Below are 27,516 nucleotides of genomic sequence, written 5' to 3'. Positions count from 1 at the left end.
CCTCCCCTGGCCGCTTACCTTCCCGAAATGGCTGTGTTTGCATCTGCAGCCGGATCTTGATGAGGTCCACGGGCGCACCCAGCCCAACAGAGACCACGCCAGCCACCATGCTGGCCAGGAGCAGGTCGGACAGCACGCGGGGTGAGCCGGCCTCGGGCTCCTGGCACCGGTGGTGGCTGAGGAACCTCTGTGTGTTGCTGAAGACCCCAAACACCACTGAGTTGTAGACAGCGATGCTGGCGAGGGGGAAGGCCATGCCCTTGAAGAAGCCAAACACCTGTGGGGAGACCCAGGGGGAGGAAGCATGAGGGCCTATGCTGCCCTTGGCAGAGACCTTGCCCTCCTGGAGCCTACGGGCTGGCGGGGGAGACACCATAGGAAAAGCAAACCAGTACGTTGGTGGAAAGAATAAAAGAGGATGCTGATGTGAGAGGAGAGACAGGGGAGGGCGAGAGCATCCTTAACCCGAGGAGGAACCGGCTTCTGCATGAAGCTTTGGTTCCTGAGCCGTGATGTGCTGGGCCTGGAACCTGCATTTGTCACTGGAGTGGCAGTGTTCTTGGGCTGTGGCCGAGGGCAGCCCATGGAGCCCCAGTGGGTAGTGGGCTTACCAAGCACCACACACTCTTCCCTCATGTGTCACTCCAACAAAAGCATTCTCTGGGCATGTGCCAGGCCCTGGAGGACAACAAGAAAGACACACTCTCTTCCCTCACTGACCTCACAGTCTGGGGGCAGGGGAGGGGGGACCCAGACAGACAAACTGACAGGTAATTAAAATATAAAGCGCTAAGCCTGTAGTGAGGGGGTAAGAAGGGTCCCACAGCATCCCAGGGGCACCTGGGCCAGCATGTAGCTGGGTGCCCCGAGCATGGGAGTCTATTGGAAAAAAGCCAGAGGGGGAGTCCCCGGATGAACAGCACGAAAAGGCTTCTGTCCATACACACCGCGTTCTCAGCAAACACCACGGATGCTCCACTGAAACTGGAAAATTCCACAGGCTCTTCGAGGAGTCAGTGCAGCACACATGGCGCCAAAGATGAAAAAGCACCGGGAAGCCATTGCAAAAACTCCAGGCTGTACTCAAAGCCACTAATCCTGACCTGAATGCATGCCCCCTATTGGCAAGGGGCAGGACACCTCCTCACACAGGCGTCCACACACACGTGTGCACGCAAACACATATGCACGCACGCACCATGCTTCAGCCTCTTCCTCTACAACAAGGTCTCTCAGATAACTTGAGACATCACTTAGCTCTGAGCTGCTGTGTCTCAGAGGAACGCCCACAGTCCCCACAGAAACCCCAGAGTGGAGATGCTGGCTGGCAGACACTGCGGAGAACATGTGCCAAAAAGGAGGCTCAACAGCTGCCATTCAGGGGACGCAGGAATCGGACAACGTTACCCCGGAACAACGAGTGCTGGGTTTACAGCGCTCACCCTGATTTTAAAGCAGACGATCAAGAGAGTCAGAACAACACCAGGACACCAGACATATTTTGTCTGAAGAGAAGAACCTCCAGGTGCAGGCAGGAGGCCCCCGAGCTCCAGGGCACTTCCTAGGATGGAGCCTGGGGGGCACAGCAGTCAATAACGGGGCCACATTTCCAGTGACTCAAGGAAAAGCCCAGGGCTGCCACAGGGCTTACACCTGACTATTTCTTTAAACCAACAGGTCATTTCATCCTAAATTTTAAAACTTATTTTAAATTCCCCAAGGAGGAGCCTTGGAAAGTCTTCCAAAAGCTCATACTCATTCTCAAGAAGGTCACCTGATGCTTCTTCTACAAAATGTTATTCAGAATTTCCCCTTTGCAGAGAAAACCCCTGGGTCCCACGGTCTGGAGTGACCTGTGGTGCAAGCCCGTTCTGGGTGTCTGGGATCAGAAGAGCCTGCCCCCCACACCCTCCGCCCCATGCTGGGAGAAAGGGAGCCTGCGAACACATGGTTTACCACCACACATTTGGTTTTGAAAACCTGGCAGGTCATCCTGTTTTTGTAGGAATTTTCCACATTGTGGTTCTAAATGCCTCCGAATTTCTCCAGAGAGGTGACACAAAACCAGTTTTTTTCCTCAATAACATCCCACTTGGGGGCAGGGTTAAGTTTAGGTAACACATAATATTGGAGGAGTGGTGTGAGATGAAGAGAGAAAATTGAGCCCAAGGTGATGAGCGGAATGAACAGGCCTCCTGCTGGGCGTGCCGCTGCTCGCGTGTGAGGGCTGTGACCTCGGTCCCCAGGAGGAGACCCCACCCCGGGAGCACTTACACTCTCCCTCCTGTACACAGTGCGGATGCAGCTAAGCGTGCTCCCGTAGCCAGTGCCGGCCTGCAGGCGAGCCTGCGGAGAAAGACAAGGGCGTGAGGGCCAGCCGGAGACAGGTTACGCCCCCACCTCCCTCACGGCTCTGGGCTCCCAGCACTGAAGCCCAGAGAAGGGAAGCCCCTGCCCCAGCGACCCCGTCAGGAAGGAGGCCTGGACTTCAGTCCCGGCCTGGCTGGCCTTGCGTCCTCTACCTGCACCGCCTCCCTGCAAGTCCCGTTCTCACCTTGCTAAATGCAGCAGGAGTCCCCTTGGTCTGAGGGAAGAACAAAGGCCAGTTTGTTGTGCAAAAGCAATGTTTGTGTGGCGACATATGATGCTGCTGCATCTTGAGTACAAAAAGCTAACCCGCGGCTCTGGCCCACCTGCTGTCCGTCACTCTGCCCTCCTAAATACTCTCAGGAGCAACCTGCTCTTCTCATCTCCAGAACCCCTGCATCTCTCACCCTGATGATGGGCTGGGCTCCTCGCTGGCCTCCTGCTTCCCCCACCCCAACTCCTTCGCCTATGTCTACACAACAGTCAGACTAATCTTTTCCAAACAACGATGAATGTTTGTCACTGCTGTTTCAAGCTCTCCAGTGGCCTCCCACCAAACTCAGAATAAATTCCACCCTTAACCAGCACCCAGAAGCGTGGCTTTCACCACTCGCATGTCATTTCCTCCGCACCCGTTGTGCCTGCCACACGGCACATTCCTGGACCCTGGAGCATCAGTTTTTTCTCACTTCCGGAATGTTCCACCTGCGTTCCTCCCCTGGAAGGCTCTTTCTCCAGCTTCTGCTCATCTTTTGGGGCTGAGCTTAAATGCTGCAATGATGTGATCTGTTCGTCTGTTTACTTAGGGTTTATCTGGGTTCCCCCTCTGGGGGCAGGGCCGTCTTGTATTCCCCTCTCGTCCCTGGAGCCGAGCGTGGCCGTGGCACTTGGCCCTTTGCACTGGCTAACCAAGGGGCCGGAGGGTGAAACTGTGGCATCCTCTAATGGAGGCTGGCTCTGGTGACTGGGGGCATCCGTAGACAGGCAGAGGGTCTGAGAAAAGCCACAGAAGAGCCCAGAGCACACTTCACTCTGGGTCTAGACCAGAGCAAAAGTCTGTCAACTCTTGAGGAAGCTGCCACCGAGGCCAGCAGCACAGCTCAAGCCTCTAAGGCCTCCAGTTGTAACAGGAGTTGGCATTTAGTATGCACCAACTGCATTCTTGGGAAAACACTGGAAATCTTACGGAACTTATCTCACAGAATCCCACAAATGCTCTGAGGCATGGATACTATCCCCACTTCACAGATGAAGAAAGCTGATTCCCTGTATATGTTTCCGATCGCTGCTGTAACAAATTATGATAAATTCAGTGGCTTAAAACGATGCAAATTTATTCTCTTACAGTGCTCTAGTTGGGCTATAGAGAGCTGAGCCCTGAGTAGAAAACCCTGGTCACATTGCATCAGACATAAACTTGAAATGCACCAGCTGTGCCGGGAGCCAGCAGTGAATCCTGACCCCAGCTCTACTGCCACCAAGTAGCCAGTGCCGGCTCTCCCACCTGTGGTGAGGCAGCTGCGGGCAGGGAATGAGTCTTTGACCCAGGTCAGCAGCCCAGATCCTTCTAGCTTGGCTCTCCCAGGGGCGAGTCCGGAAACCAGGAACAAGTCACTCATCTGCCTCCCCACACTCCAATGTGTGTATTCTTCAGGACAGGAGGGGATCGCTCACTACTCTATCCTCACTGCCACTTGACAATCCTCATGACAGCCCCACCGGGGAGGTGCTCTTTGCCCATTTTACAGATGAGGAAACCGAGGCTTGGGGAGTTTAAGTGCTGTGCCCTAGGCACAGGAGAGTATGTGGGAGGCTGAAACTGGACTCCAGGTTATTCTGACTCTGAGGCTCTTGCCCAGACCTTTCTCAGTGAACAGGAACTCTAGAGAAAATGCCAGCCAGAATGAAGGGGGATGTTCTGGAGAGAAACAAGGGCCCCAGGCCACAGCCCTGGGCTGGACCCAGAGGCCAGCCATGTAAGCCAGCATCTTTAGGCTGGGACCCTCAGCAGAGAGGTTCTCAGGCTGAACAGAGACAAGATTTTATGTATCAGGAAAGGTTCCCTGCAGAGGCTCAGGGGGCAGAGTGGAGAAAACAAGGAGAGTCCTGGTCTTTACAGGTGACATGTGGCCAGGCAAAGAGTGGCCAGGCTTGCCTGTGCCAGGGGCAGGGGATGAGGATGGGGGTTCCAACAAGCTCTACCATCCCCTAACCAAGCTGCAGGTGAGGGAAGGATGCTCTACCAGGGAGAGACACTGGTTGCCCGGGTCAGAAATGTGGCTGTTAGGCCTGCGGGGGCAAGGACTGGACTCGCTTTGTCCACCACTGCTGCCCTGCCAGCCCCACAGTGCCTGCACAGAGAAAGCATCCAAGATGCATTTGATGTATGAGCAAAAGGCTGGGCTTGTGTGAGGGGTGTGAGGAGCCAGGAAATACCTTTAACTATTTAGACACATAGGCTGACCTCCCCCCCCATCAAGAAGAGAGCAGGCCTGGGCTCTGACTGAGGAGGGGCCCACGGTCACGCAGGGAGGAAGATGGGGAGAAAGGGGACCACAGTGGCCACTGGAGAAGGGCCTGGGAGGTCCTCTTTGTGCACGATCCCGGCAGAGCATTAGATACAAATGTGGAAGTCAGGGTGAGGAGGCACTGTTTGTGGCCACGTTCTCAGGGTACAGCTGTGAGTGCTGCTCGCCATGGGGACAGGTGGCAGGGGTGGGGGTGGACCCAAAGAATGTCCCTTTGTAACATCTCACTCCTCAAGCCTTCGATTTGTTGTGTGACCTGAGGTGACACCCTTCCCCTTTCTGGGGCAGTTTCCACATGTGTAGAACAAGAAGCGTGGATGATCCCAATGCCAGGTGGCTTTGCTGGCTCCGTCAAGTTATCACGGCTTCCCATTCCCAACCTAAGTCTAGAGTCCTAACCTGAAGTTCAAGGCCTCCAAGGATTGAGTGCCGACCTACCGGTCCTGGACTCTGATCCGTAGCTGCTTTCACAAACCTGATGCATCAGCAGAAGTGGCCATGTTGGCCCTTCCGAAGCATGGCCCCCTGGTGGTGTCCCCACCTCACGGTCTTTGCCCATGCCGTTCTCTGTGCCTGGAGTATCTTTTCCAATGGCCCAACCTTAGATTATGGGCCCAGATTCTGGTTCCTTCGCTCAATAGAGGCTTGCAGGAGAGCACTCACAGTGCCCCACCCCTCCCCTGCAGCTCATGAGAGCCTGGAGGCAGAAATGGAGCTTCACAAAAACAAAATCACTGCCCAGCAAGGAGGGGGGAGCATTCCAACCGGGCCTCCTAGCGCTCCGCCCCCGTGGACTGGCACAGAGAGCCTGTCCTGCGCTGGTGGCCTTCTGGGGGTCAGAAACAGCAGGCACGTTCCCGGAGTCAGACTCACTCCAGGCCCCTTTCCAAAAGGTAATGGCAACACGGCTACTGTACCTTGACTGTGTCCAGAGGGTGGCCAACGATGACGCTCGCTGCACCTGTGGATCAAAGAGGACTTCCTGGTTACTCAGTCCCTGGACTCCTCGCTTGTACTGGCTGGCTCTTAGGACGGAACAGAGGACTCAGACACTTACATTCACTTATTCAGTCAATGCCCAGTCACCAGAGGGGACCCCCCCCCCACAGTGTGTTAGGCACAGGCTCACGCATGGAGGAAGGCAAAGAAAATGGAGTAAAACCTGGGCCCTGCCTCAAGAAACAAGTACCCTAAAAAAAGGGAGGTAAAGGTGCTGGGATAACTGGCTACCCACATGCAAAAGAATAAATAGACCTCTGCCTCATACTATATACAAAAGTTAACTCAAAAGAAACTGAAGACCTAAATGGAAGCACTGCAACTATAGAAATCATATGCTAAAATATAGGGGGAAATCTCCACGAATGTAGATCTGCAACAGATTCTTATATATGACAACAAAAGTACAAGCAACAAAAGAAAAATTGGGTGTCATAAAAATTAAAAACATTGGTGCATAAAAGAACACTCTCAAGAAAGTAAAGAAACCTACAGAAGGGGCGGGGGGGAATATTTGCAAATCGAATATTTGATAAGGGTCAAATATCCAGAATATGTAAAGAACTCTAACAACTAAAAAGAAAAAAATGATTTTTAAGGGCAAAGGGCTTGAATAGACATTTTTCCAAAGAAGATATACAAACGGCCAAGTACATGAAGAGATGCTCAACATCATTGGTCATTAGGGAAATGCAAGTCAAAAGCACGGTGAGATTCTGCTTCACACCCACTAGGATGGCTATAATAAAAAAAAAAAAAAAAGAAAGAAAAGGAAAATAACAAGTATTCGTGATGATATAGAGAAATTGAAACTCGTATATATTGCTGGTGGAAATGTGAAATGGTGCAGCTGCCGTGGAAAACAGTTTGGCTTATTACAAAGTTAAACACAGGATTACCCTATAACCCAGCGATTCCACTGCTAGAAATATACCTAAAAGAACTGCAAACAGGCACTCAAACAAGTACATATACACACATGTTTATAGCAGCACTATTCAAAAAAGCCAAAAGGTAAAAATAACCCAATGTCCACTGCTGGATGAATGGCTAAATAAAATGTGGTATATCCATATAATGGAATATTACTAGACATAAATAGGAATGAAGTACTGATACATGCTGCAGTGTGGATGAATGCGGAAAACATTATGCAAAGTGAAAGAGGCCAGACAAAAAAGGTCACATATTGTATGATTCCATTTATATGAATTATCCAGAATAGGTAAATCCATAGAGACAGAAAGCAGATTAGTGATTGCCAGGGTTTGGAGGAGGGGAAATGGCAGTACCTGCTTAATGGGTCCAGAAACTTCTCTGGGCATGAGAAAAATGTTTTGGAACTAGATAGATGGTTGCACAACACTGTGACTGTACTAAATGCCACTGAATTGTATACTTTCAAATGATTAATTTTATGTTATGTGAATTTCACCTCAAAAAAAGAGGGAGGGTATGAAGAGAAAACCCAGAAACTTTTCAGGTTCCTGCAGGTTATTTAGCTTTTCTACACCTCCCTTTTAGCATGTGTAGTGGGAATAATATTAGCACCTACCTCACGGTTCCATTTTAAGAATGAAATGAAGTAAAAAATGTGAAGTACCAGCAGAGCTTGGCACTTACAGGATGCTCAAAAGGGGCTGCCATCCCTATTGATTTTTTTTTTTAAGAAGGCCTCTTTGAAAAGGTGATGGATACTCTGGATCTTTTCAATGAAAAATGCCCATCCGCACACACATTCAGAAGGCCAGAACGATTTTGGAGGCAAGCAAGACCGCCCTGAGGCCATGCCACAGAAGGCAGTGATTGTGAGACTGAAACAGGAGCCATCCTTCTGAGACCAATTCCCCATCACGCTGATGAGGAAGGAAGTGTCTCTGCCAGCAGGAGTGACTGCACCAGGTAGGGCAGATCAGGGGTCCTGGAATATTAGATATCTACAGGGCAGAGAAACCAGCTATTCCAGAACAAATGTTCCCTTGGTCTAGAACCTCTAGGCCCCTCTCAACCCCTCCTTCCCACAGAACGGGGCAGAGGCAGAAAGATGGTGGGCAGCGGAAAGACGGGCCATTCACTCTACAGGAACTCCTCCCTTCAGGGGAAGGAAGGAGCTCTGGTCCTCAGGCTCTGGCTGCATCCCTCAGCCCAGGGCAGCAGCCCCAGACCCAGCCTTGGGCCATTATCTCCCTGCATACTCATTAGTCCACCCATCTGAAAGCAGGGATACAAGATAAGAAACAGAATTATCAGGTCAGTGGTTTCCAGACCTTGGGATATTACAGACCAGTAAAATTTCAAACAAAATGTGAAGGATGTAATGGTGAAAGTTTATCATGACAGGTCATTGAGAGAGAAAACAGCTATAGATGAGTACAGGGCTTAAAATGGCCCTGGTACCAGACTGTCTGGGTTGGAATCCTAGTGTTCATCCTAGATGTATGGTTTTGGGCAAGTCATTGAATTTCTCTGAGTATCCATTTCCTCATCTGTCAAATGGGGATGTAATGATAGTAGCTACCTCATAGAGCTATAAAGAAATATACATAGACTTGAGACCACACATTGTATGATTCTGTTTATATAAAGTGTCCAGAAAACGCTAATTTACAGAGCCTGAAAGTGGTTGCCCAGAGAGAGAGGCAGGGGATGGGGTTTAATTGTAAATGGGCATGAGGGATCTTTCTGGGGGATGAAATGTTCTAAAACTAGTTTATGGTAATGGTTGCACCACTTGGTAAAATTACTAAAAATCACTAAATTGTACACTTGAAATGAGTGGATTTTATGATATGTAAAATAACCTCAATAAAGTTGCTTTAAAAGTATCCATGTAGCATTTAAACAGCACCTGACACTTATGAAGTATTCATTGCTACTATATATTCATGTTCATTTCATGGAAGCAAAAACAAAAACAAACAAAACCATGTTGACATCAACAAAGTAAGGGCAATCGCAGAATAAAGGACAACCCACTACTTGCTGCGTGAGTTGGGGAGGGTCTCTGTGTCATCAGAGATTTTGAGCTACTCTGACAGTCTTACCCTCCAGGACATTTCTCAAACAAAGCCCCTGGCAGCCCTACTGAAGTTGGTCTGACTATTTAAAGGGCAGCCGAGGAAAGCCTCTCCCTCCGAATGGCTGAAAGCTTGTCCAAAGAGGGTCTGGATGTGCCTGGTAGATCCCTGGGCACAGCACCCTGACTGGCAAAGTCAGGAGAGGCAGGTCTCAGCCCTACCCAAGGGAGCCTGTGCAAAAGAACTGCCCCCAGTGAGAGGAATCACCTTTGCTTGGGAGGGTGAGAAGCAGGGGCCCTGCGGCCACCTGTCACCTGTGGAGGACAGACATGGACTCCTGCTAGGAGGTGGGAGGGTGCCACCAGAAGGGGAACCACCCAGGATCCTAGCTGGTTAGTAACTTTTTTTGTTTTTTTTTCCTTTCCTACAAATCTCCTGGTCTCCATACTTAGAACACTTGGTGGGGCACAAACACGCTAGCCATAGCCTCTACCTGAGTGTCTCAGGGTTTTACTTTGGGGAGGGGCTGCATTCGCCAACAGCTCTTTTCTGATGGTCCTCTTAGATGGAGCCAAAATAAAGGCTATATCTGACGATAAGCAAAGTCCCCCAACCCCGTCCCCCCCAATAGCTGAGCAAAGAGGAGGGATAGACCTATTGGAAAGAGAAGAATGGAGAATCAAGGCAATGGATGCGACTATCGCCCAAGCAAACACACCCCAGGCTCAGCAGAGAGCGGCTCCAAGAGTGGTAGGAAGGGACCGGCGGGCCCAACAGTGCCCGAGGAGAGGCGTGACAGTTGGCTGTGCTGAAAACGCGAAGGGTTCCTCCTATCTGGCAGCGGACACCTGCAGCCGGTGCCGGGCTCCCAGCTGTGCGCTCAGCTCCCCACAGCCCGACGCCACAAGGGTCGGCCTGAGCGCCAGGCCGGGCTCCGCATCCCGCGCGCGGGGGCGGGCGGCGGTCAAACGCCACCCTCAAACACGAGTTCCTGTGAGCCCAGAGTCCCCAGACTCAGGTGCGCACCAGGGCGCCGAAGGGTGTGTACGCGCCGGGACGTTCCATTGGCTGTCCGCTTTGACCAGCGGTTTAATCATTACAGGATCAAGTTCCGCGGACCCAAACTTTGAGGCAAATCGCAGGCTCGGGATGAAGCTCCCCCGGGGTCGCGGCAGCAGGCGAGGAGCGGCAAGACCAGCCGGGCGGCGGGCAGCGCGCACCTAGGGCGCGTGTGGGCAGCGCCCGGGCGCGGAGCTCCCTGACCCGGCACGGCGTGGCAACTCCGCCTGCGCAACTCCCGGCTGGCTCGCTCTCTTCCTCTCGGGCCGGGCTGTCCCGTCAGCGCACTCACCTCTGGGGGTCCCTCCCATCCGGGGATGCGCTCACCTCCGATCCAGCCCGCCACAAAGTCTTCCAGCTGGAAGTTGCCCATGGCCGGGGCCGCAGAGCCTCGCGTTCCCGGAGCCGGGTCGGTGCCCATTCAGGGTCTGCTGGTCATGGCCCACGGGCGAGCGCGCCGGTCGGGCCAAGTCAGGAACGCGGAGCTCACGGGAGTTCCTCCTCCACGCCGGGTTCGGAATGGCTCGGAATCGCCGAAGCGCGCGGGCCGCCCGGGTCCCGCTCCAAGTGCCCGCGGGCAGCTGACATCACGCCCCCAGTAGACCTTAAAGGCGCAGCGCGCGGACCGGGCGAGGGAGTGTCCACCGGTAGTTATGGTAGTTCTTCACATCTCCTCCGAGACACTGGAAATGATTTCAGGGACATTTTTTCAAAGTTCATGACAAGAGGTACAGAGGAAGGCTTTATCCGAGGTCCAGAAGTATTTGATTACAAACACCAAGGTCTCTCTGTGATAGGATTATTTAGCTGGGTGGACACATCCTCTTTTAAGCTAAAACAGAGCTGAAATAATTATAATTGAATGTCCAACTATCAACTAAACCAGAAGTTCTCAATTCTTTGAGCTGATTGAAAGCCATGGACAGTTTCGCTATAAAATACAAAGGACACACAATTTTCCATAACAACTTTAGTGGTCAGGGGCTCTTCTCCCGCCTGCACTCCACACCTTTCTCCAGCCCCCAGGTTTCAAAACCCTATCTATTCCTGAATTACTGAAATAATGTGTGGAAAGCACCTAGCCCAGGGGCAGGCTCCAAATCAGCGCTAAATAAGTACTCGCTCTTAATAATGTTCAACATTTCCTGGGCACTGAAATCGGGCCCCCTTCACTGTACCTGGGCTTACTCCTCACAGCAGCCCCGTGAGATGGGTGTTATTATTATCCCCATTCCTAGGGAAATGATTGTATGACACACAGATTTTAATCTTTTAGAAAACTGGTCCAGATTAGGAGATGAAAGTTGTCGCACCTGAGTTATAGGTTTAGCTGTGTGAGGACAGATTTGAGCTTATTCCCAGAAGACCTGGCTGCCACGGTGGAGAGCCCAGGGGAGACCCCACCCAGACTTGAAGGTCCTGCAGCACCCCCCGGCTGAGGGCACACAGCCCCCTGCTGAGAGCACCCGGGCCAGGTGGGAATTTCCAGAGCCCTGAAAACTCTCAGCCTGCCCCTGGCCAGGCTTTCAGGAGGGATGAGGCTAGCCTGGAAATTTCCTCTGAGAGCTGCCTGGGCGTGAGGTCTGGGTGGCCAGGCAGCACACTGTGCCTCTGGAAGTGCCTGCCTCGAAGCTCCCCGAAGCCGCTTATGCCGCACCCACAAAGCCCCCAGGGCTCTCTGAGCCAGCCCCCACCCCCTGCAGACAAGCAGACCCAAACCCAGCTCAGCCTCCTTGGCTCAAACACTTCCGACCAGCCCGCAAACGCACTACCCGCACGCTCCAGACAAGCACACGGAGCCAGAGCTGCCTTGCCCTGAGGATGTTTTCAAGCCAGAGTCTGTGCACAGTCTTACTTCCTCACTCCCCCTCACAGTAGCTGTGAGCAGGCACTGGGGGTCATCCCGGCGATGGTCACTTTTATGTGTCAACTTGGCTGGGTGACGGTCGGTACCCAGTGATTTGATCAAACACTCATCTAGGTGTTGCCGGGAAAGGATTCTGTGGAGGTGACGACCAACTGATTTTAAGTCTGGGAGCTTATCCTTGATAATCTGGGTGAGCTTCGTCCGATCAGGTGAAAGCCTTTAGAGCAAAATGGAGGTTTCCCTGAGGAAGAAATGCCACCTGTGGAATGAGCATTTCCAGCCTGCCAGCCTGCCCTCCAGATTTCACACTTGCCCAGCCAGACCCTACAATTATGTAACATAGAGGTTCCCTCTGGTTCTGTTTCTCTGGTAGAACCCTAACTGTGTACACCTGTAAAATAGAGATGAGGCGGCTCATAGGAGACTCAGGGAGGTTTAATGAGACCCTAACCAGTCAGGGGGTCTCATGCCCCCCAGCTGTGAGCTGGTGGAGGAATTCTAGGGACAGCCTTGCTCTTGACCTCTCTCCACACACTTCTCACCCTGCCCTCCACTTTCCTATCCAGCTCCTTGTCCTGAAATGGTGCTTCATGGGGTGCTCATGTCTCCCTGAGCCTGTGCTGATCGCCATCAGCCATGGGCTCTCTCTTCCCTGTCCCACCCCCAGGCAGTGATGCTTATTGCCATTCCAGCCATGTCCCAGGCCCTGGCCCCAGAGCAAGCAAGACCTGGAGGGCCAGGGTCATGTCTGACTCTGCAGGGGCCCAGCCCCCTCCAGGCCCAGGCTCAGCCTGAGCCAGCCCGGAAAGCAGAGGGGTGGTCACCTCTCTCTCAGACTCCCTCTCTGTAGGCAGCCCTGCACCCAGCCAGGTCCCAGCTGGAGGTCCATGCTTACCGGGAAATGTGACCTGGCTACGTGGAGGTGCTTTTGGTCCAGTGAGAGCTCCCTGGCCTCCCTCCAAGAAGGAGGAGGACTGGTGTACCTCAGTGTCCTGCTAGTTTCCAGCAGGGACCCAGCCTTAGCACCTGGGATTGCAAAAAATGGTGAGGGGTAATGTCTGAAGGAAGGGGCCTCTGCTGGGCCTCTCCCACTGGCACATTTATGTCCCATCATCAAGACCATCATGGTGTGGCAGCTGCCCAGGGCTCCTTCTTCCAAAGCAAGACAAAGTTTGCCACTGAGGCTTGATCCGAAAAGGGCTGAGAGGAGTGGGGCTACCAGTAGCACCTCTCCCCCCTCACCATGCTGTGCCCTGCCATGCTTGGGACGCGTGCCAGGACAGTTATGAGAAATGAAAGGTCTCCAAAGAGTGGTCATTGTGTGAACTCACCTTGAAGCCGGTCCACAGGTGGAGAGCCTGCCAGTTCACCAAGGCCTGCCTGCTCTTTTGGAGGACCACCCAGAGGGTGCCAGGCGGATTGTCATTCCCTCAGTCCTGTGTTGGCACCAAGTAAGAAAGCCTTGAGTTGGCAGGCAGAGGCTCCGGAGCCCTGGGACAGCCTCCCGGGCCCAGAAAGCGGCTGCTTGAACTGCTAATGAGCTGCAGCAGAGCGGAGGGTGTGGGCTCCTTTCCAGGAGGAACCTCTGTGCTCCATTCCCAAATGTGGGCCACAGATCTGCCCAGCAGGCACACCAACGAGGGAGGTAGGGGGAGGCCCCAGGTCTCGTGGCAGCCAACGGCCTGGCCAGAGAATCCTAGACCCAGCAGAATGCTGACTCTGGGGAGGACTCTGAGCTGCTACTTGTTCCTGGCTTCCCTGCTTTGGGGCAGCATTTGTAGCGCTGCCGTGCACACTTGTATTCCACCCTTGGGAGAGAGCAGGTAAAGCAACTGAGGCACAGAGAGATCAACTCCCTGGGTTGCTAGGGTCAGAAAGAAGCCCAATTTCCTTTCTTCTTCAGCTCCTTCCCCAAAGGTAACCCCCAGAGCATCTTCCACTGCAGTGGGGATAAGCAGCTGGGCGATGCTGACAGTCTTTGATAATGAGTGGCCCACTTCCCATTTCTCATTTGCCCTTTCAGGTAAACAGTTTCCCAAGCACCTAGTCTGTGTCAGTCTCTGCTCTTGGGAAGGTCTCTGGCAGAGAGGGGACCGTTTGCCTGAGACACCACATGGGGGCGGCTGTGAGAGCACTGAGGGGAGTCAAGTGTCAGTCAGCAGTCAGGGAAGGCCCCCCACTTCCCCCGGGCCTGCAGCCCCCTGGCTACACCCTGAGTCTCTCCAGCCGCATGGCTCCACCTCCTTGGCCAAGCCCAGGTCCCCCACCTGCTACACCTGGGCCAGCTGCTCCCACCTGACACCCCGTGGCAGAGACCCTGCCCTGCTCCCTGCTCTCCTCTGTCTTCTGGAAGCTTGCCCTCACCCGGTGGGGCGGCCTTTCTCCCTGACTACTGCGCTCTCTCTCCTTCTCTCTGTTCTTGGTACTCACTTCCTGCCCCTCGTTCCGTTTGGGGACTCTCAGGGCCCTCACCTGGACCCTCTCCCAGCCATACCCGTCACCTCTCAGATCACAGCCTCGACACCTCATCTCCTACCTGTCTCTCCTCTACTCAACTCCTCTACTTGGATGGCCCCATGTCATCTCTAACTCAGCGCATCCTTTTATGGACTCTCTGTTTAACTAACTCTCTAACTATCCCTCCAGTGCCCCACCCAGCTGGCCACCCAAACCAGACACTGGGCATCACCCTCGATTCTGTTCTCTCCCCCAAGGCCTCATCCCATCAGCCGTGAAGTCCAGGGTCCATCTCCTCCCCAGCCCCGACATCCATCCCTCTCTGACGTCTCCCAATGTAGCTCAGCCCAGCCCTGTGCTTCTGACTGCCTGGATCATGGTGGACAGAAGCCCCTGGGTCCCTCTGCCCCAACCCTCTGTCCCTCCAGCAGCTGCCACAGTGAGCTTCTGAGACCTTGAATCTGCTCCTGCTCCCCGGCTGACAGACCTCCAATGACTCCCCACGACCTTGAGTCTAATTCCACTTCCTTAGCTTGGCATGTGAGGGTCTGTGGGCCTGGGTTCGGCTGCCTTTCCACTTCTCACCTCCTACCACCCCAGCCCTCCCCTCAGGCCAAAGCCCCAGCTGAGTGGTATGTCCTCCACGCCCCACATGCTTTTCACATGTGTGCCCGCCCACATGTTCCCTTGTTGGGAACCCCCTTTTCCCCACTTCTTCTCTAGCTAACCCTCACACCTTACTCCTTTGAAACTCAACTCAGACAGCTTCTCCTGATAGGCCTTCCTTGAAGCACTCACGGCCCACTCCATGCTGGATCTGCTGTCTTTCAACTGTATTTCCAGAACATTCCAGGCATAGGCATAGCACTGCCATCACGCTCTATGGATTATAGTCTGTCTTCCCGTCAGGACTGTGGACACACTGAGAAGAGGGCACTGCCTTATTCTCCTCTGGACCTGCAGAGCCTGGCAGAGGCCTGGTGGACATCCCTGCTCAGCGGGCCTTAAAAAGGGAGGCCATGGAGACCAAGTCTGAAGGGCCTGCTGCCTGCTGGCAGTCAAAAAGGGAGTCCAGATACAAGGCAGAGCAGAAGAGACCAGGGTCTTTCTTGGCGTGTCACAGAAGCCTGGTTCCTTGCAGGCCCTCAAAAGTTCCAGATGCTTTTCCAGCTCAGGGCCTTTGCACTAATCGCTCCCTCTGCTTGCAGCTCCCTCCTCTTGCCATCCTCAAGGCCAGCTCTACCTCCCTTGGGACTAAGCTGAAACATCCTCTGCAGAGAGGGCTCTCTCATTGCCCCTCTCGAGGCCCCCTGCTTCTCCTTCCAGCCCTCACCGTGTTGGTCAGTCTGTGCAATGCCTGGGAGGCCCAGGAGGGTAGGAGCTGACCGCCTTGTCCACTGCTGCTGCATTCTAAGCCTCTGCTGCAGAGCAGATGAACGGCAATGACTAATGATTGAGTGCAAATGAATGAATGAAGTGGGACACATGCATGTCTTGTCTTTCTTCTTTGGGTGTTTGTACCTGCTGCATCACCCCTGTGCCGGCCTCAGACAATGGGAGCTCTGGGGTCCCTTCCCTGACTCTGATGAGTGATTTTGAAGGTGCTACTGGAGTTTCTCATTTGGGGCAGGATTCCTTCTTTTACTGAGAGTTCTTTGAGAGAGTCTGTTCAGAGCATGTTCTGACTGTATTTGGTCCAGTGCCCATTCAATTTGATGCTCCAAGCCAAGTAACAGAGGCGAGTGGCCGTGAAGTGAGGGGGCAAAGCAGCTGCTGGGAGGCTGGGCTGCCTGGGCTCTGCTTCTGGTGCTGCTGCTCACTGGGCACCTTGGGCAAGTCCAGGGCTCAATTTCCCCTCTGCTTTTTGTAGAGTTGAGACGAGTCTCCTCAGTGTCCAGAGAACTCTAAAATTCTGGGCCATGGAGATGCTGGCTGTGGGTGTCTTCTTAAGATATGTCAGCAGAGGGCGCTGCTGCACAGCACTTGGAACTCCCAGGAGGAAAGGACAGGCTTGGCTGCAGCAGGGGGAGAGGTTCCTGGCCCAGTTTCCCTGGCACTGGGCTGGCAGAGTCAGAGCCAGTATACACTTGGGCAACGAAAGAGGTGCTGACACGGGAGGCTCAGGAGGAGTCTGAGGGTACCAGAGAGGACCTCTGAGGGGCTTGATGAGGACCCATCTGAGGCTTCCTGGGAGCTGACTCTGTACTTGGAGGGAGAGCCCCCAGTAAGGAGAGGTGACACCTCCACCTCTTCACTTGCCTTGACTCATCCAGGCCTCAGATTTACCAGGTTCTTTTCCACCTCAGCGCTCCAAGCTGGGCCAGTGCTATATGTTCTTCCTACACTAGCTCATCGAATTCTGTGAGGCAATTCCCCACTTTTCAGGTGAGAAGAATGAAGCTCAGGTTGGTTAAGCAATTTCTCCAAAACCACACAAAACCTCCGTGAGTGGAGGATTAAGGATTCACACCTTTAGTTTGACTCCAGGACCCAGCTCATAACCAAGGTGCTGCCTCCTGGCCAAGCCTCAGAAAGTGGAGGTGACTTTCCCCAAAGCCCTGCCCCCTCCCTGGCCTGGCCCCTGTGCATAAATGTCCTAACTTCTCTGACTCAGCTTCTCCACCATCGGGGAGATGGTATTAACCTTTGCCAACTACGCTCACATTCTTAGGGCTGCTGGAGCAGATGTCTCAGGAATCAAGGGGAGCGCCCTGGGCTGCCCTCAGTCCTTGCCTCCCTGCCAGGGTCCTGTGGGCCGAGATGGCTCTTTGCACATCTGAGAACAAGGCAAGCCCGCCCTTTTCTTCTCAGCTGATGGGCATAAGCGGGCTTGTGCGGAGGACAAGCAGAGGCCGGGCAAGTCAGGGACCAGGAAACCTGGGATTGAGGGATTTCTGCAGGAGAAGAGGGGCGTGGGGTGGGCGATGGCGGGGGGACTCCACCGCAGCTGTTGAGGTCACATCCAGCGGCCCCTGCTGAGCACTGCTGTGTGCTGAACTGCCTGGGGTGCAGAGAGCTGGTGACTCGGATGGTGAGAGCGGAGTCTGTGTCGGGAATGGCGGCCCCATCTCTGCCGCCGTGTGGCGAGTCTCCTCCACCGGCGGCTCAAACTCCAGCTGTGGGACTCCGAGGGAGACCAGGAAACCTCATCTCATGCCTGAGCTGAAAAGAAGAGGAGCCAGACTCCGAAGTCTCAGGAAGGAGCTGGTCCTAAAAAGCCGATCTGGATTTTGGCCTGTGGAGGCAGTAGAGAGGGCATCCATCACATCACAGGCAGAGGGCAGAGCTGAGTGACCCCAGCCAGGAGAGACCACGGGAGCCAAAAGAGCTCGCCTGCTGTGGCAGAGGAGGCTGAAGGCTTGGAGTCTGAGCTCCAGGACCCTGGCTGGCCAGGTGACTCTGTGGGCGGTAGCATCTGCTGTCTATCGGCAGTCCCCAGTCCTCCTGCTGCCCCTGTGAGTGGACGGAGGACCCATCTGGGAGCTAGCTGCATCTCACCTGGACAGACCTCCCTGGCCCACCCTGAAGCGGGCCTGGGCTCCTTGCACACCAGCCTTGCTCTCTGTGGGAACCTGGCGGGCTTGCCTGGGGAGGCTGAGGCCTGTGCTGGTCCAGCCTCTCAGAAGGGCTGTGGTGTCCCTTCGCTCCCCTCACCCCAGCACATGCACAGCACACTCACCAGCCTCTGGGTGAGGGTGGGGTGTGGGCACGAGAACCAGCAACGTGTTCCGTCCGCAGAGATAGCACAGGTCTTCCCACTTGCCGTGCATCTCTGGATGCACTCTTCCTTCCGGACCTCAGTTTCTCCATCTATTAAAAGAAAGGCCAGACTTAAGACCCCACACCTCGAAGAAAGAGACGGGGTGACAGAACTCTCAGCTTGGAACCCACCCAAACCCACTGCTGTCTGCTCCAGGGTCAGTGTGAACATGGCAAAGAGCAACTTCCTGTTTTTAAGAGAGGGGAGATTTAAAGGACTCCAAGGACATCTCATTTTTGATGCAAGTACAAAGAAAAAACTTAAAAGAACAAAATCTCAAAACCATGTGGATTCAATTTTCTCCAAAATACAGATTTCCTAAGTGACAAATCTGTAGCCAGGGAGAAGGCTGAGGAGAACCAGACTTAAATGAGGTACAAGTCCACTTGGGGAGGGCGGTGCAGAAGGGAAATTGCCCACTGCCCCATGCCTTACATGGCTCTGCTGCAGCCGGGTCTCCCAGCAAAGCAGCCGAGCTCCGGCTCTGCCCCTGCCTGTCACTTCTTCCAGACCCCTCTCCACATTCTCCTGAGGAGCTCCACCCTTTTCCTCTTGCATGCAGCCTCCGAAGGTGCCTCAGAATGACCAAGGTGGCTTCCATCCCCCTTCCTCCACTCCTCCCCTAAGTTTAGGCCCCATAAAACCAGAATGTGCCCCCTTTTCTGCCTTTATTGATGCCTCATCCATTCATCCAACAATGAATGCTTGAGTACCTCCCATGAACTAGGCATAATGCTGGGTTCTGGGGATACAGCCCTGTTATCTTAGCACATCCCTCCCAAGTACAGTGTTAATGCCACTCCCCTCTGATGCCACACCCCAACTCCAGGGCCTGCTTTGGTGAATGAGCCCTCTCTCCCCACAAATCCCCAGAATTTGGCACTATACCTTATATTAGAGCATATGGTAGCCCATCTTCCAGGATGGTCACCAATGTTTCTCACCATTCATGCCCTTGTGAGGTCTCTTTCTATACTGAATTAGAGCTCACCTGTGTGGCCAACAGCATATGGCAGAGGTAAAAATATGTGACTTCTGAGGCTCAGTTGTTAATAGGCATTACAGCTTCTGTCTTGGTCTCTGGGATCACTTGCTCTGGGGAAGCCAGTTGCCATGTTGTGCAGCTGCTCAAGCAGCCTGGTGGAGAGGCCCACGAGGTGAGGAGCTGAGGCCTCCTGCCATGAGCCGGCACCAATTTGCCAGTCGTGTGAGGGAGGAAGCAGTTCCTCCAGGCCCAGTCAAGCCTTCAGATGACTGCAGCCCTGGCCAACACCTTAACTGCAGCTTCACGAGAGATCTCAAGCCACAATCACCCAGCCAAGCTGCTCCCAGATTCCTGAACCTTAATGCTGTGAGAAGTTGTGTTTATTGTTATGTTAAGCCCCCAAGTTTTGAGGTAATTTATTACATGGAAATAGACATCTAATACAAGCATAATAGTTAAGAGCATGGACCCCAGAGCTAGATAGTGTTTAGATCCTAGCTCTAAAGCTTTCCAGCTCTGTATTCTTCGGTTGGCCACTTAATCTCCCTGTGGCTGGACATCCTCCTCTGTAAAATGGGGCTGCTACCTGTACCTAACCAAAGTCAGAATCAATGTGTTAAGTCATGTACAGTGCTCAGCACTGTGGTTGGTGCACAGTAAACACTCAACAAAAGTTAACCCTCACCACTGTTCCGGCCTCTGCCTCCTCACATGTGCTCACGTCTGTGTCGGCACAGAGCAGCTCCCGGCCAGTGCCAGCTGGATGGATGAGAGCAAACTGCTCTTGCAGATAAGCCCATCCCCTTACCCAGGATCTCTCTGCCCCAGACCCTTCCTGCAAACCACTCCCTCAAGAGAGCTCTCAGTCTTGAAAAGCTCCAGGGTCTCTTCAGCCCTGGCACTTGGCTGCAGGGCTCCCAGCCCTACCTGTGCTCTACAAGCCCCACACATGGAACGAGGGAGCCGTACCTGGGACCGAGCTCGGAGAGCACAAAGAAAGAGTGGCCCCCCCTGGTTTCTAACTCACACCCAGACACCTCCCAACTGTTTGAGGGCAGTGAGGGCTCAAGGATGCCAGCCAGCACAGACCCAGCCCAGACTCGGCCCTGAGGAACACACAAGGGACCAGGCCAATTCCCCCACTCCAAGAGCAAAGCCAAGGAGTCTTCCAGCAAGGGCACCTAGATTTCATCCATCACACTCCCAACCCCAAGTCCCCCAGCCCAAAGGGAAGTCGCAGGAAATATCAAAAAGTGGATTTTTTTAGAAGAAATTCTTCCATGTACCTGAAGTGTGACCGACTGATTTCTTTCCCCTCCTCCTCAACTTCCTCATCCTCAGGAAGAGTGGGGAGGAGGTGCAGGCATTCCCCTGGTGCAGGAATAGGAATCAGCCGTCAGGGGTGTGTGGGTCATGGCATCAGCACCGCGGGACAGACTGGCTGTGAATGTGGGACATGACGTGTATGACTGGGCACTCAAGGACAGTTTCAAACAGAAGCTGACGTCCGTGTGCTCGGTCCCAGGAGTGGGTGGGGTGGGCGGACACACCCATGTGTCCTCATCCCACGTGCTTCAGCCTCAGGGCCCTCTGCTGTGGTGCGTGGGGGGAACCTGGAGTTGGGGCACCAGACAGCACGTCCACGAAGTCCAAGAAGGCAGGGCCTCGGCAGATGTGTGCTGTGTCGCCGTGTCCTGCCTGCTGCTCCGAAGAGCAGGAAGCTGGGGAAGGAAAGGCAGAGGGGCAGTGAGGAAAGGAGAGCTGGGGATGGGTCCAAGGGAGCCTGGCAGGCAGCAGCTGGCTCTCTCCTTGCCGTGTGAAGACTCACCGAGGAGGGGCATGTGGGGAAGTGCTCAAGCACTCAGGCCCCCCGGTCAGACAGACCTGGGTGTGAATCCCAGCTCCTCTGTTGGTGAGCTGTGTGAACTCGGGCATGTTACTTAACCTCTCTGAGCCTGTTTTTTCAACTGTAGGATGGCGAAGACACAAGTGTATGCCCCTAAGGATTATGGAGGTGGTCTCTGTGAGGTGCCTAGTACATAGTAAATGCTCAATAAACGGAAGCCACAGGTATAACTTCAAAGCATCAAATTACTGCACCAACGCCAACCCTTCTAGTGGAATGATTTATTTACAAACTCGTCTCTGGTCTCTGCGCCTCTCAGGTGTCCAGCCAGCCCTGCTCCTTCTGCTTTGTGGAGGCACTTTGGGGGCAGCTGCTCTCCACTGGGCAGGTTTCCCAGCTAGGAGAGATGAGTGGGAGCAGCCGGGGTGGTAGGGTCACTTCCTGGGGGTGGGGCTGAACGTAGGGTGCAGGCTGAGCTCTCCCCTCTGCTGAGTCAGAGCCCGGGGTACAGCCACTGGCTAGCAGGGTGCAGGGTCTTCTTTCCAGCCCAACAGGGGAGCCTGCCGGGGCTTGGGGTCCTCCCGCCGGGAGGGAAAATGAAGGCCTGAAGGCTGCAGTCCCAGGCCAGCTCCAGTTCCAGGGCAAACTGAACTCTGGGAACCTCACCCCCAGCCATTTCACTGCCTGTGTGCTGATCATCAGGCGCTGGGGGCTGTTCTCCGGTGGTTCCTGCCGCCCCCAGCTCCTGCTCCCGCACAGGGAGGCTGCACCAGGCGTGGGCAGCTTCCCTGTGGGCTCCTGGCCCCAAAGTGGACAGGCGGGAGGCCCAGGGCTCGTGCGCAGCCACTCCTCAGGGGTTCTGTGGTAAGGCACGAATCCTGAAGCACAAAGGGCCTGGCCCCCGAAGGCAACGTCGCTGGAGACAGGTGCATCCAGGCCGCTGTCACGGGAGTGCCCTGCTGAGACCAGCAGGATGGGGCAGCGAGTCGGTGAGTGAGAGAGCCCAGAGATGAGGTCTGGGCCTGCTGGGCCAGCCTGGGTCAGCAGGAGACAAGATGGTCAGCCAGGCTCCCAGGACTGGCCTGTGCCTCCACTCCACAGCAGCGTAGGGGAAGAAGGCAGGGCCGTACCTTCTACAGAAGGGAAGCACTCGGTGATGTGATGTCACTCGCCCCTCCCAGGGCTCCCAGCTGGGATTAGAGCCCACTCATCCCACCTCCTCTATCCTGCAGTCACAGGGCAAGTTGCCAGCTTTGTGGGGCTGAAGTGGCTTTAGTAACTCTGGAGGGCACGGGCTTTCGGTCAAATCCCAGGATTGCTCTTGCTAGCAGTGTCTTTGCCCAAGTCGCCTAACTTCTCCAAGGCTCATTCCATAAAATGGGAATAATAACAAGACCTACCTCATAGGACTATTACTAGGAAAAAGGAAACGACACACACGAATCATTTGTCTGGGAGCCTAAGGACTAAACAAATAGTAGCTACTACTACTTTCTGTCTTTTATAAGGAAACTGAGGGTCATGAGGCTTAAAACACATTCACCAGGCCACTCTCCGAGCAAGTGGCCAAGCTGGGATTGAGGCGGCCTGCCTCCAGGCTCTGTGCCCTTATCTAACGACACGCTGCTCCAGGAGCCCCAAGCGACCTCGGGGGCCTGGTCAAGCCTCCTGGGGTGCGGGGCCCCGGGACAGAGGTCTGCCAGGGCTCCCAGTGCTGCCCCCTGCACCCTCTGTGGCCTCCCCAACTCACAGAACACCTGCCGCTGACTGTCACCCTGCAGCAGCAGCAAGCCTGCAGCTCCCTCCGGGTGGGTGGGTCATGGGAGCCTGCACACCACCTGCCAGGAAGGGCCAGGCTGGGAAAACTCTCCTCCTTGGAGCGGTAATGAGGGAAGAAGCCACTGGGCGGTTCTGGGAACTCCTCTCTGATACTCTGGTCTCCTCCTCGGTCCCTGCAAACCTCAGGCCGCGGGGCCAACTCCTCCTCAGCCAGGAGCTGCCCGTAGGTGCGGAAGAAGGGCAGGTACTCCAAGGCCACCAGGGGCCCATGGGAGAGGTAAAGGTTGCTGCGGGGCTCACTGTCCCTTGAACCGGTGGCCTGCAGTTGCCGGGACGGGGGCTCTGGGTCGTCCTCCTGCAGGAGGCTCTCAGAGGGCAAGACTCTGGGCTCAGCCTCGCAGCTCTTCTGGGACGTCTGGGAAGAGAAAGGAGTTCCATCTGTCACTGCACCCAACTCCCCCAGCCCCTTCAGCTCCCGCCCCAGCTCCTGCCTACACTGGAGGCCAGAGGGGTTTTCCAAATGTGGCTGTCCTCGTTACAACCCAGGGTGGCTCCCATCCAGGGTCGGCTTACCCACAAGCCTCACTTGCAAGCTCCCCGTGGGACACACCAGCCTTCTTGCCCTTCCTCAGTCACACCAAGCAGGTCCCACTTTAGAGCCTGTGCTCTAAAGACTCTCTTAGACTCTCAGCTCAGAGGAGCCTTTCCAGCCCCTGCCTCCCCCGTGTGACTCCGGATCACTTCGCCCTTCACTTCTGCACTGAAGCATTTTTCTTAGTCAGTGGTCTGCCTGCTGCATGTGTGCGGTGGTCTTTGTCTGGTGTTCCTGGCTCATTGTAGGCACTCAGCCTATACTTTTCCAACAAATGATCAGTCTAGTCTGCTGACTCTCCGTGCATCTCATACGCCCTTCACTCTGTCCAGTCCAGCCACATAGACCTTCTCTAGGTGCTTCTTACTTGCCAAGCATCCTCTTGCCACAGGGCCTTTGCACTTGCTAATGCTCCTGCTTGGAATCTCTCCCCTCTCCCTCTTCCTAGCTGACTTCTCCTACAGCTCTTGGCTTAAGGTCTCTTCCTGTACTCCCCTGGTCTGGTTGCATCACTCTACCATTGACTCCCACCATCCTGATTCCTCTCATTCAAGGCACCCATTCCTCTGCTGTGAAACATTCGTCTGCATGATTACTTGATTAACGCCTTTCATCCTACAATTTATAAAGTCCACCAAGGCAAGGCCCATCTGTCTTCCGTATCCCTGGAGCCTAGAAGAGCCCTGGCATACAGTAGATACCAAATATTGGAAGAAATGAAAGGAAGGTTGGAGGGAAGGAAAGAGGAAGAAAGAAAGAGTACTGAACTGGGCTTGGCCAGGAACAAAGTCTTTGCCAGAGTCAATGTCAACAGGAGGGAGAAGCCATTTCTTGTGGGGGAGGGTGGGGTGGAGAATGAGGAATTACTTCCCAGGCCCTGAGGGAACATAGGGACCCAGAGCACCTGTCAGTGAAAAGCCAGCCCATGCTCCACCTTTGCCTATCAGGGCCATGGGTACGTGGTGGGGTCCATGGGGTACATGTGTGGCCTCTGGGACCCTATTGGAGGACCCTCCCAATAGGAGGGACCTATTGTGGTCTGGCCGTGGCCTTCTTGATCCTTGATGGGGACTCTGGGCCTTGAGCGCCCCTCCCTCACCAAAGGCCATGTGGTCCATGCTCACCCCAACTCCTGTGTGCAGCTTGAGCACACGGTCCCCATCGTAAGTCTTAACCCTTGCTAAATGCCTGCTGTCCTACTGACTGCAACTTCCTGGAGAGTGGGTACCAGGCCCTCTTCTGAGTTCCACGTGTCTCGCTCAAGCCACCTTTGCTGAGTTTCTGCCACTCCCCAGACACCCCATGGGCACTGTGCTGTGCAGTCCTCTCTCTCCAGGAATCCTAAAGAGGCCTGTGAGGAGAGACTTGCCTTTCCAGCTTTGTTGTGCCAAAGAGACAGGACAGACTAGTAGCAGTGCCGGGGTTTGAGCCCGAGTCTGCCCTGCTCTGAAGCCTGTGGTCTTCTCACTGTGACTTACATGGTATCGTGGGTTGGACTGTGTCCCCCACAAGAAATGAGGTCCTAACCACTGGTACCTATGAATGAGACCTTATTTGGAAATAGGCTCTTTGCAGATGGAACCCAGTTAAGATGAGGTCATCCTGGATTAGAGTGGACCCTAAATCCAATGACTGGTGTCCTTATAAGATGAGGGAAATTTGGACACAGACACAGGGAGAATGTCACATGACAATGGAGGCAGAGACTGAAGCGACGCTGCCGCAAGCCAAGAAATGCCAAGGATTGCCAGCAACCATCAGAAGCCAGGAGAGAGGCAAGGAGCAGATTCTCCCTCTGAGCCCCGAAGAAGGAACCCTGCCCACACCTTGATTTTGGCTCCTGGACTTCAGAACCGTGAGAGAATACATTTGCGTGTGTGAAGGCACCCAGTTTGTGGTGACTTGTTTCGGCAGCCCTAGGACACTAGTTCACGCAGGTCGGCTGGACGGCTGGTTGCGTGGATGAAGGGATCCGGCATAAGGATGAAGACTGGCAGCACTTTCCCAGCCCCACCTGGTGAGCAGCTTGTGGGGAGAGGCCCATCGCCATGACGGCAGCCCCCTCTGTGGGCTGGGCTCACCTAGGCCTTACCCTTCCTGCCATGTGGTAGTGCTGGCCCAGCGTGGACCTCCCTGCGGTGGGCCAGCAGCTCTCCTGAACCGCAGCCTTTCCCGCCTGGGTCCTGGCTCCACTTCACCAGCCAGGCCTGGATTGAAGGAGGCCAGGTGTGCCTCCAGTTCCCCAGAGGGGCGCGGCAAAATGGCACGTGCACAATGCTGCTTGCGCTGTCCCTGGGACACCGCCTCCAGAGGCCGTTCCAGAGTCAGCAGTAGCCCCGAGTCATGACAAGATCAAGTCTCATCTTCAGAGTCGGGCTGAAAAGACAGTCTCCTCAGCAGGTGCCTTCCTCCTGACCTCCTCTTCCCCCTAGCAAATCCCCCTCTGCCTGTCCGAGAAGATTCCATCGTGAAGTCACAAGGCCTGGTGCCAGGCAAGAAAGCCAGATGGCTCTGTTACCATGGAGACTCCTGCCCAAGCGCCCAACACCTGGGATCATCACCTGCCTCTTAATTCAGTTTAATCCAGCTCTCCCCCAGAGACTCAGGGGGACAAAGGGAAGGCGGACATCTTCTGGAATCAGATCAGTTCTCCACGACGGGGCCAGTGAGCTTGCTCAGGGACTTGTGCCCCGAGACTCGTGGAGTCCCCCGGGGCCTCTGGCAGGAGGTGAGGAGGAGTCCCAAGGACCTGTTCTGCCGCCCAGGGCGTCTGGACGTCTCTTTACCTGGGGGCCTCAGTCCCCTCGGGGATGCAGCCGAGACCCGGGTCTCTGCTCTCCATCTCAGCAGCCCCTCCTGTGTTGTTCTTCCCTGGTCACTAGTGAGCACGAAGTGAGACGGCCGCGGAAGGACTGATTATGCCGAATGCCTGCTTTCTCCCATGGAGCCAGCAGCCCCGGCTTCTCTGCCAGTTCTGGTACTCCTGCTCAGAGGGAAGAGACTGGCATTTGTCGTCACCTCCCAAGGGTCCTACCCACTGGGTGATTCCCACATGCAGTCCTCACTACAGACTTTCAAGTCAGAAAGTGCATCACTGTTAGGCCATTTTACAGATTGGAGAGTTGAGCCTCAGCACTAAGACAGCCTGGAGAAGAGGACTTCAGAGTTAGTCTTTAGCCTGAGGGCTCAAGACAGGAGAGCCCCAGCCCACCACGGGGGAGCCACAAGGCCTGGGCGTCTCCAGGACCTCAGGCTTCCGCAGTGCAGGATTCCAGGCAAAGCGTGACCCAGCGGACCCCCCGGGGCCCAGGCAGGGCTCCCCCATCTCTCTGCCCTGGGACCCATGGACTGCTGGGCCGTTTAAGCCCGCTTTTCTCTTTTAATAGACTTAACTCTCGAATCCATGAGGAAGTTATTTTTTGTAAGTGGTAATAGATAAGGCTCTAATTTTATTTTATATTTTGAATGGTTAGTCAGTTGACTCAACATCATTTATGAATAATTTATTTCTCCCCAACCTGATTTGAAATACCAAAGTAAACCCACATTCTAAGTTCTTAACTATTTCAAACACAAGTCAGTTTCTCGAATTTATTCTGTCCCTCTCTGTCTCTCTTTGTACCAATACCATATTGTTTTGATCTCTTTAGTTTTATCATAATTTCAATTCATGTTATACAGTCATCTTTTAAACCATCAACTTTATCGAGGTCTACTTTACATACACTAAAAAGTATATGGTTCACCAATACCAATCAATCTATACACTAATGTAACAACCCCAGAATTAATATACAGAAGTACTTGTTTTCAGGTAATCCTCTCTCTGCTTCCCAACCCCAAGCAACCACTGATTTGCTTTTTGATGCTACTGATTCATTTTGGAATCACACAATACGCATACTTTTGTGTGAAGCTTTTTATTCCACATTTGAAGATTCATCCCTGTTGTGGCACTGTTCGCTCCTTTTTATCGATGAGCAGTACACCATCGTATGGCATAACAGTGTGTTTATCCAGTCATCTGTGTAGAGGCGTTTCCGTCATTTCCATTAAAAAGATGCTCTGAATAGGTACAGGACTTTATGTGGGCATAGTCTTCATTTCTCTTAGGTAAATACCTTGGATGCGCATAGCTTGATCACATGGTAAGTGCATGTTTAACTAAATAAGACACTGCCACGCTGTTTCCAAAATGGTTGTACCATTTTTATATTCTCAACAGCAATGTATGGAACATTCTAGTTGCTTCACACTCTT

The 27,516-nt window shown here is 54.0% G+C and overlaps 1 protein-coding gene across 2 annotated transcripts in view; it reads right to left on the bottom strand.

The window, feature by feature from the left end:
• SLC25A48 (solute carrier family 25 member 48) overlaps positions 1-10,393 on the bottom strand; it is a 42,726-nt gene extending 32,333 nt beyond the window's left edge. Inside the window, exons 1-4 of one of the 2 annotated variants that reach the window (XM_068535929.1) lie at positions 10,298-10,393; positions 5,813-5,856; positions 2,275-2,346; positions 19-277 (exon numbers count right to left, since the gene is read on the bottom strand). In XM_068535929.1, coding sequence (XP_068392030.1) covers positions 19-277; positions 2,275-2,346; positions 5,813-5,856; positions 10,298-10,391 — 469 coding nt within the window. In that variant the 5' untranslated portion in view covers positions 10,392-10,393. The remainder of the gene's footprint in view (positions 1-18; positions 278-2,274; positions 2,347-5,812; positions 5,857-10,297) is intronic. The other variant, XM_068535930.1, reaches the window with a different exon arrangement.
• Between the last annotated feature and the right edge of the window lie 17,123 nt (positions 10,394-27,516).

This window comes from Eschrichtius robustus, chromosome 2 (genome assembly GCF_028021215.1).
Source record: "Eschrichtius robustus isolate mEscRob2 chromosome 2, mEscRob2.pri, whole genome shotgun sequence".
NCBI classification, from domain to species: Eukaryota; Metazoa; Chordata; class Mammalia; order Artiodactyla; family Eschrichtiidae; genus Eschrichtius; species Eschrichtius robustus.
Note: the sequence above shows the minus strand (reverse complement) of the source record. Positions and strands in the feature narration are given on the sequence as shown.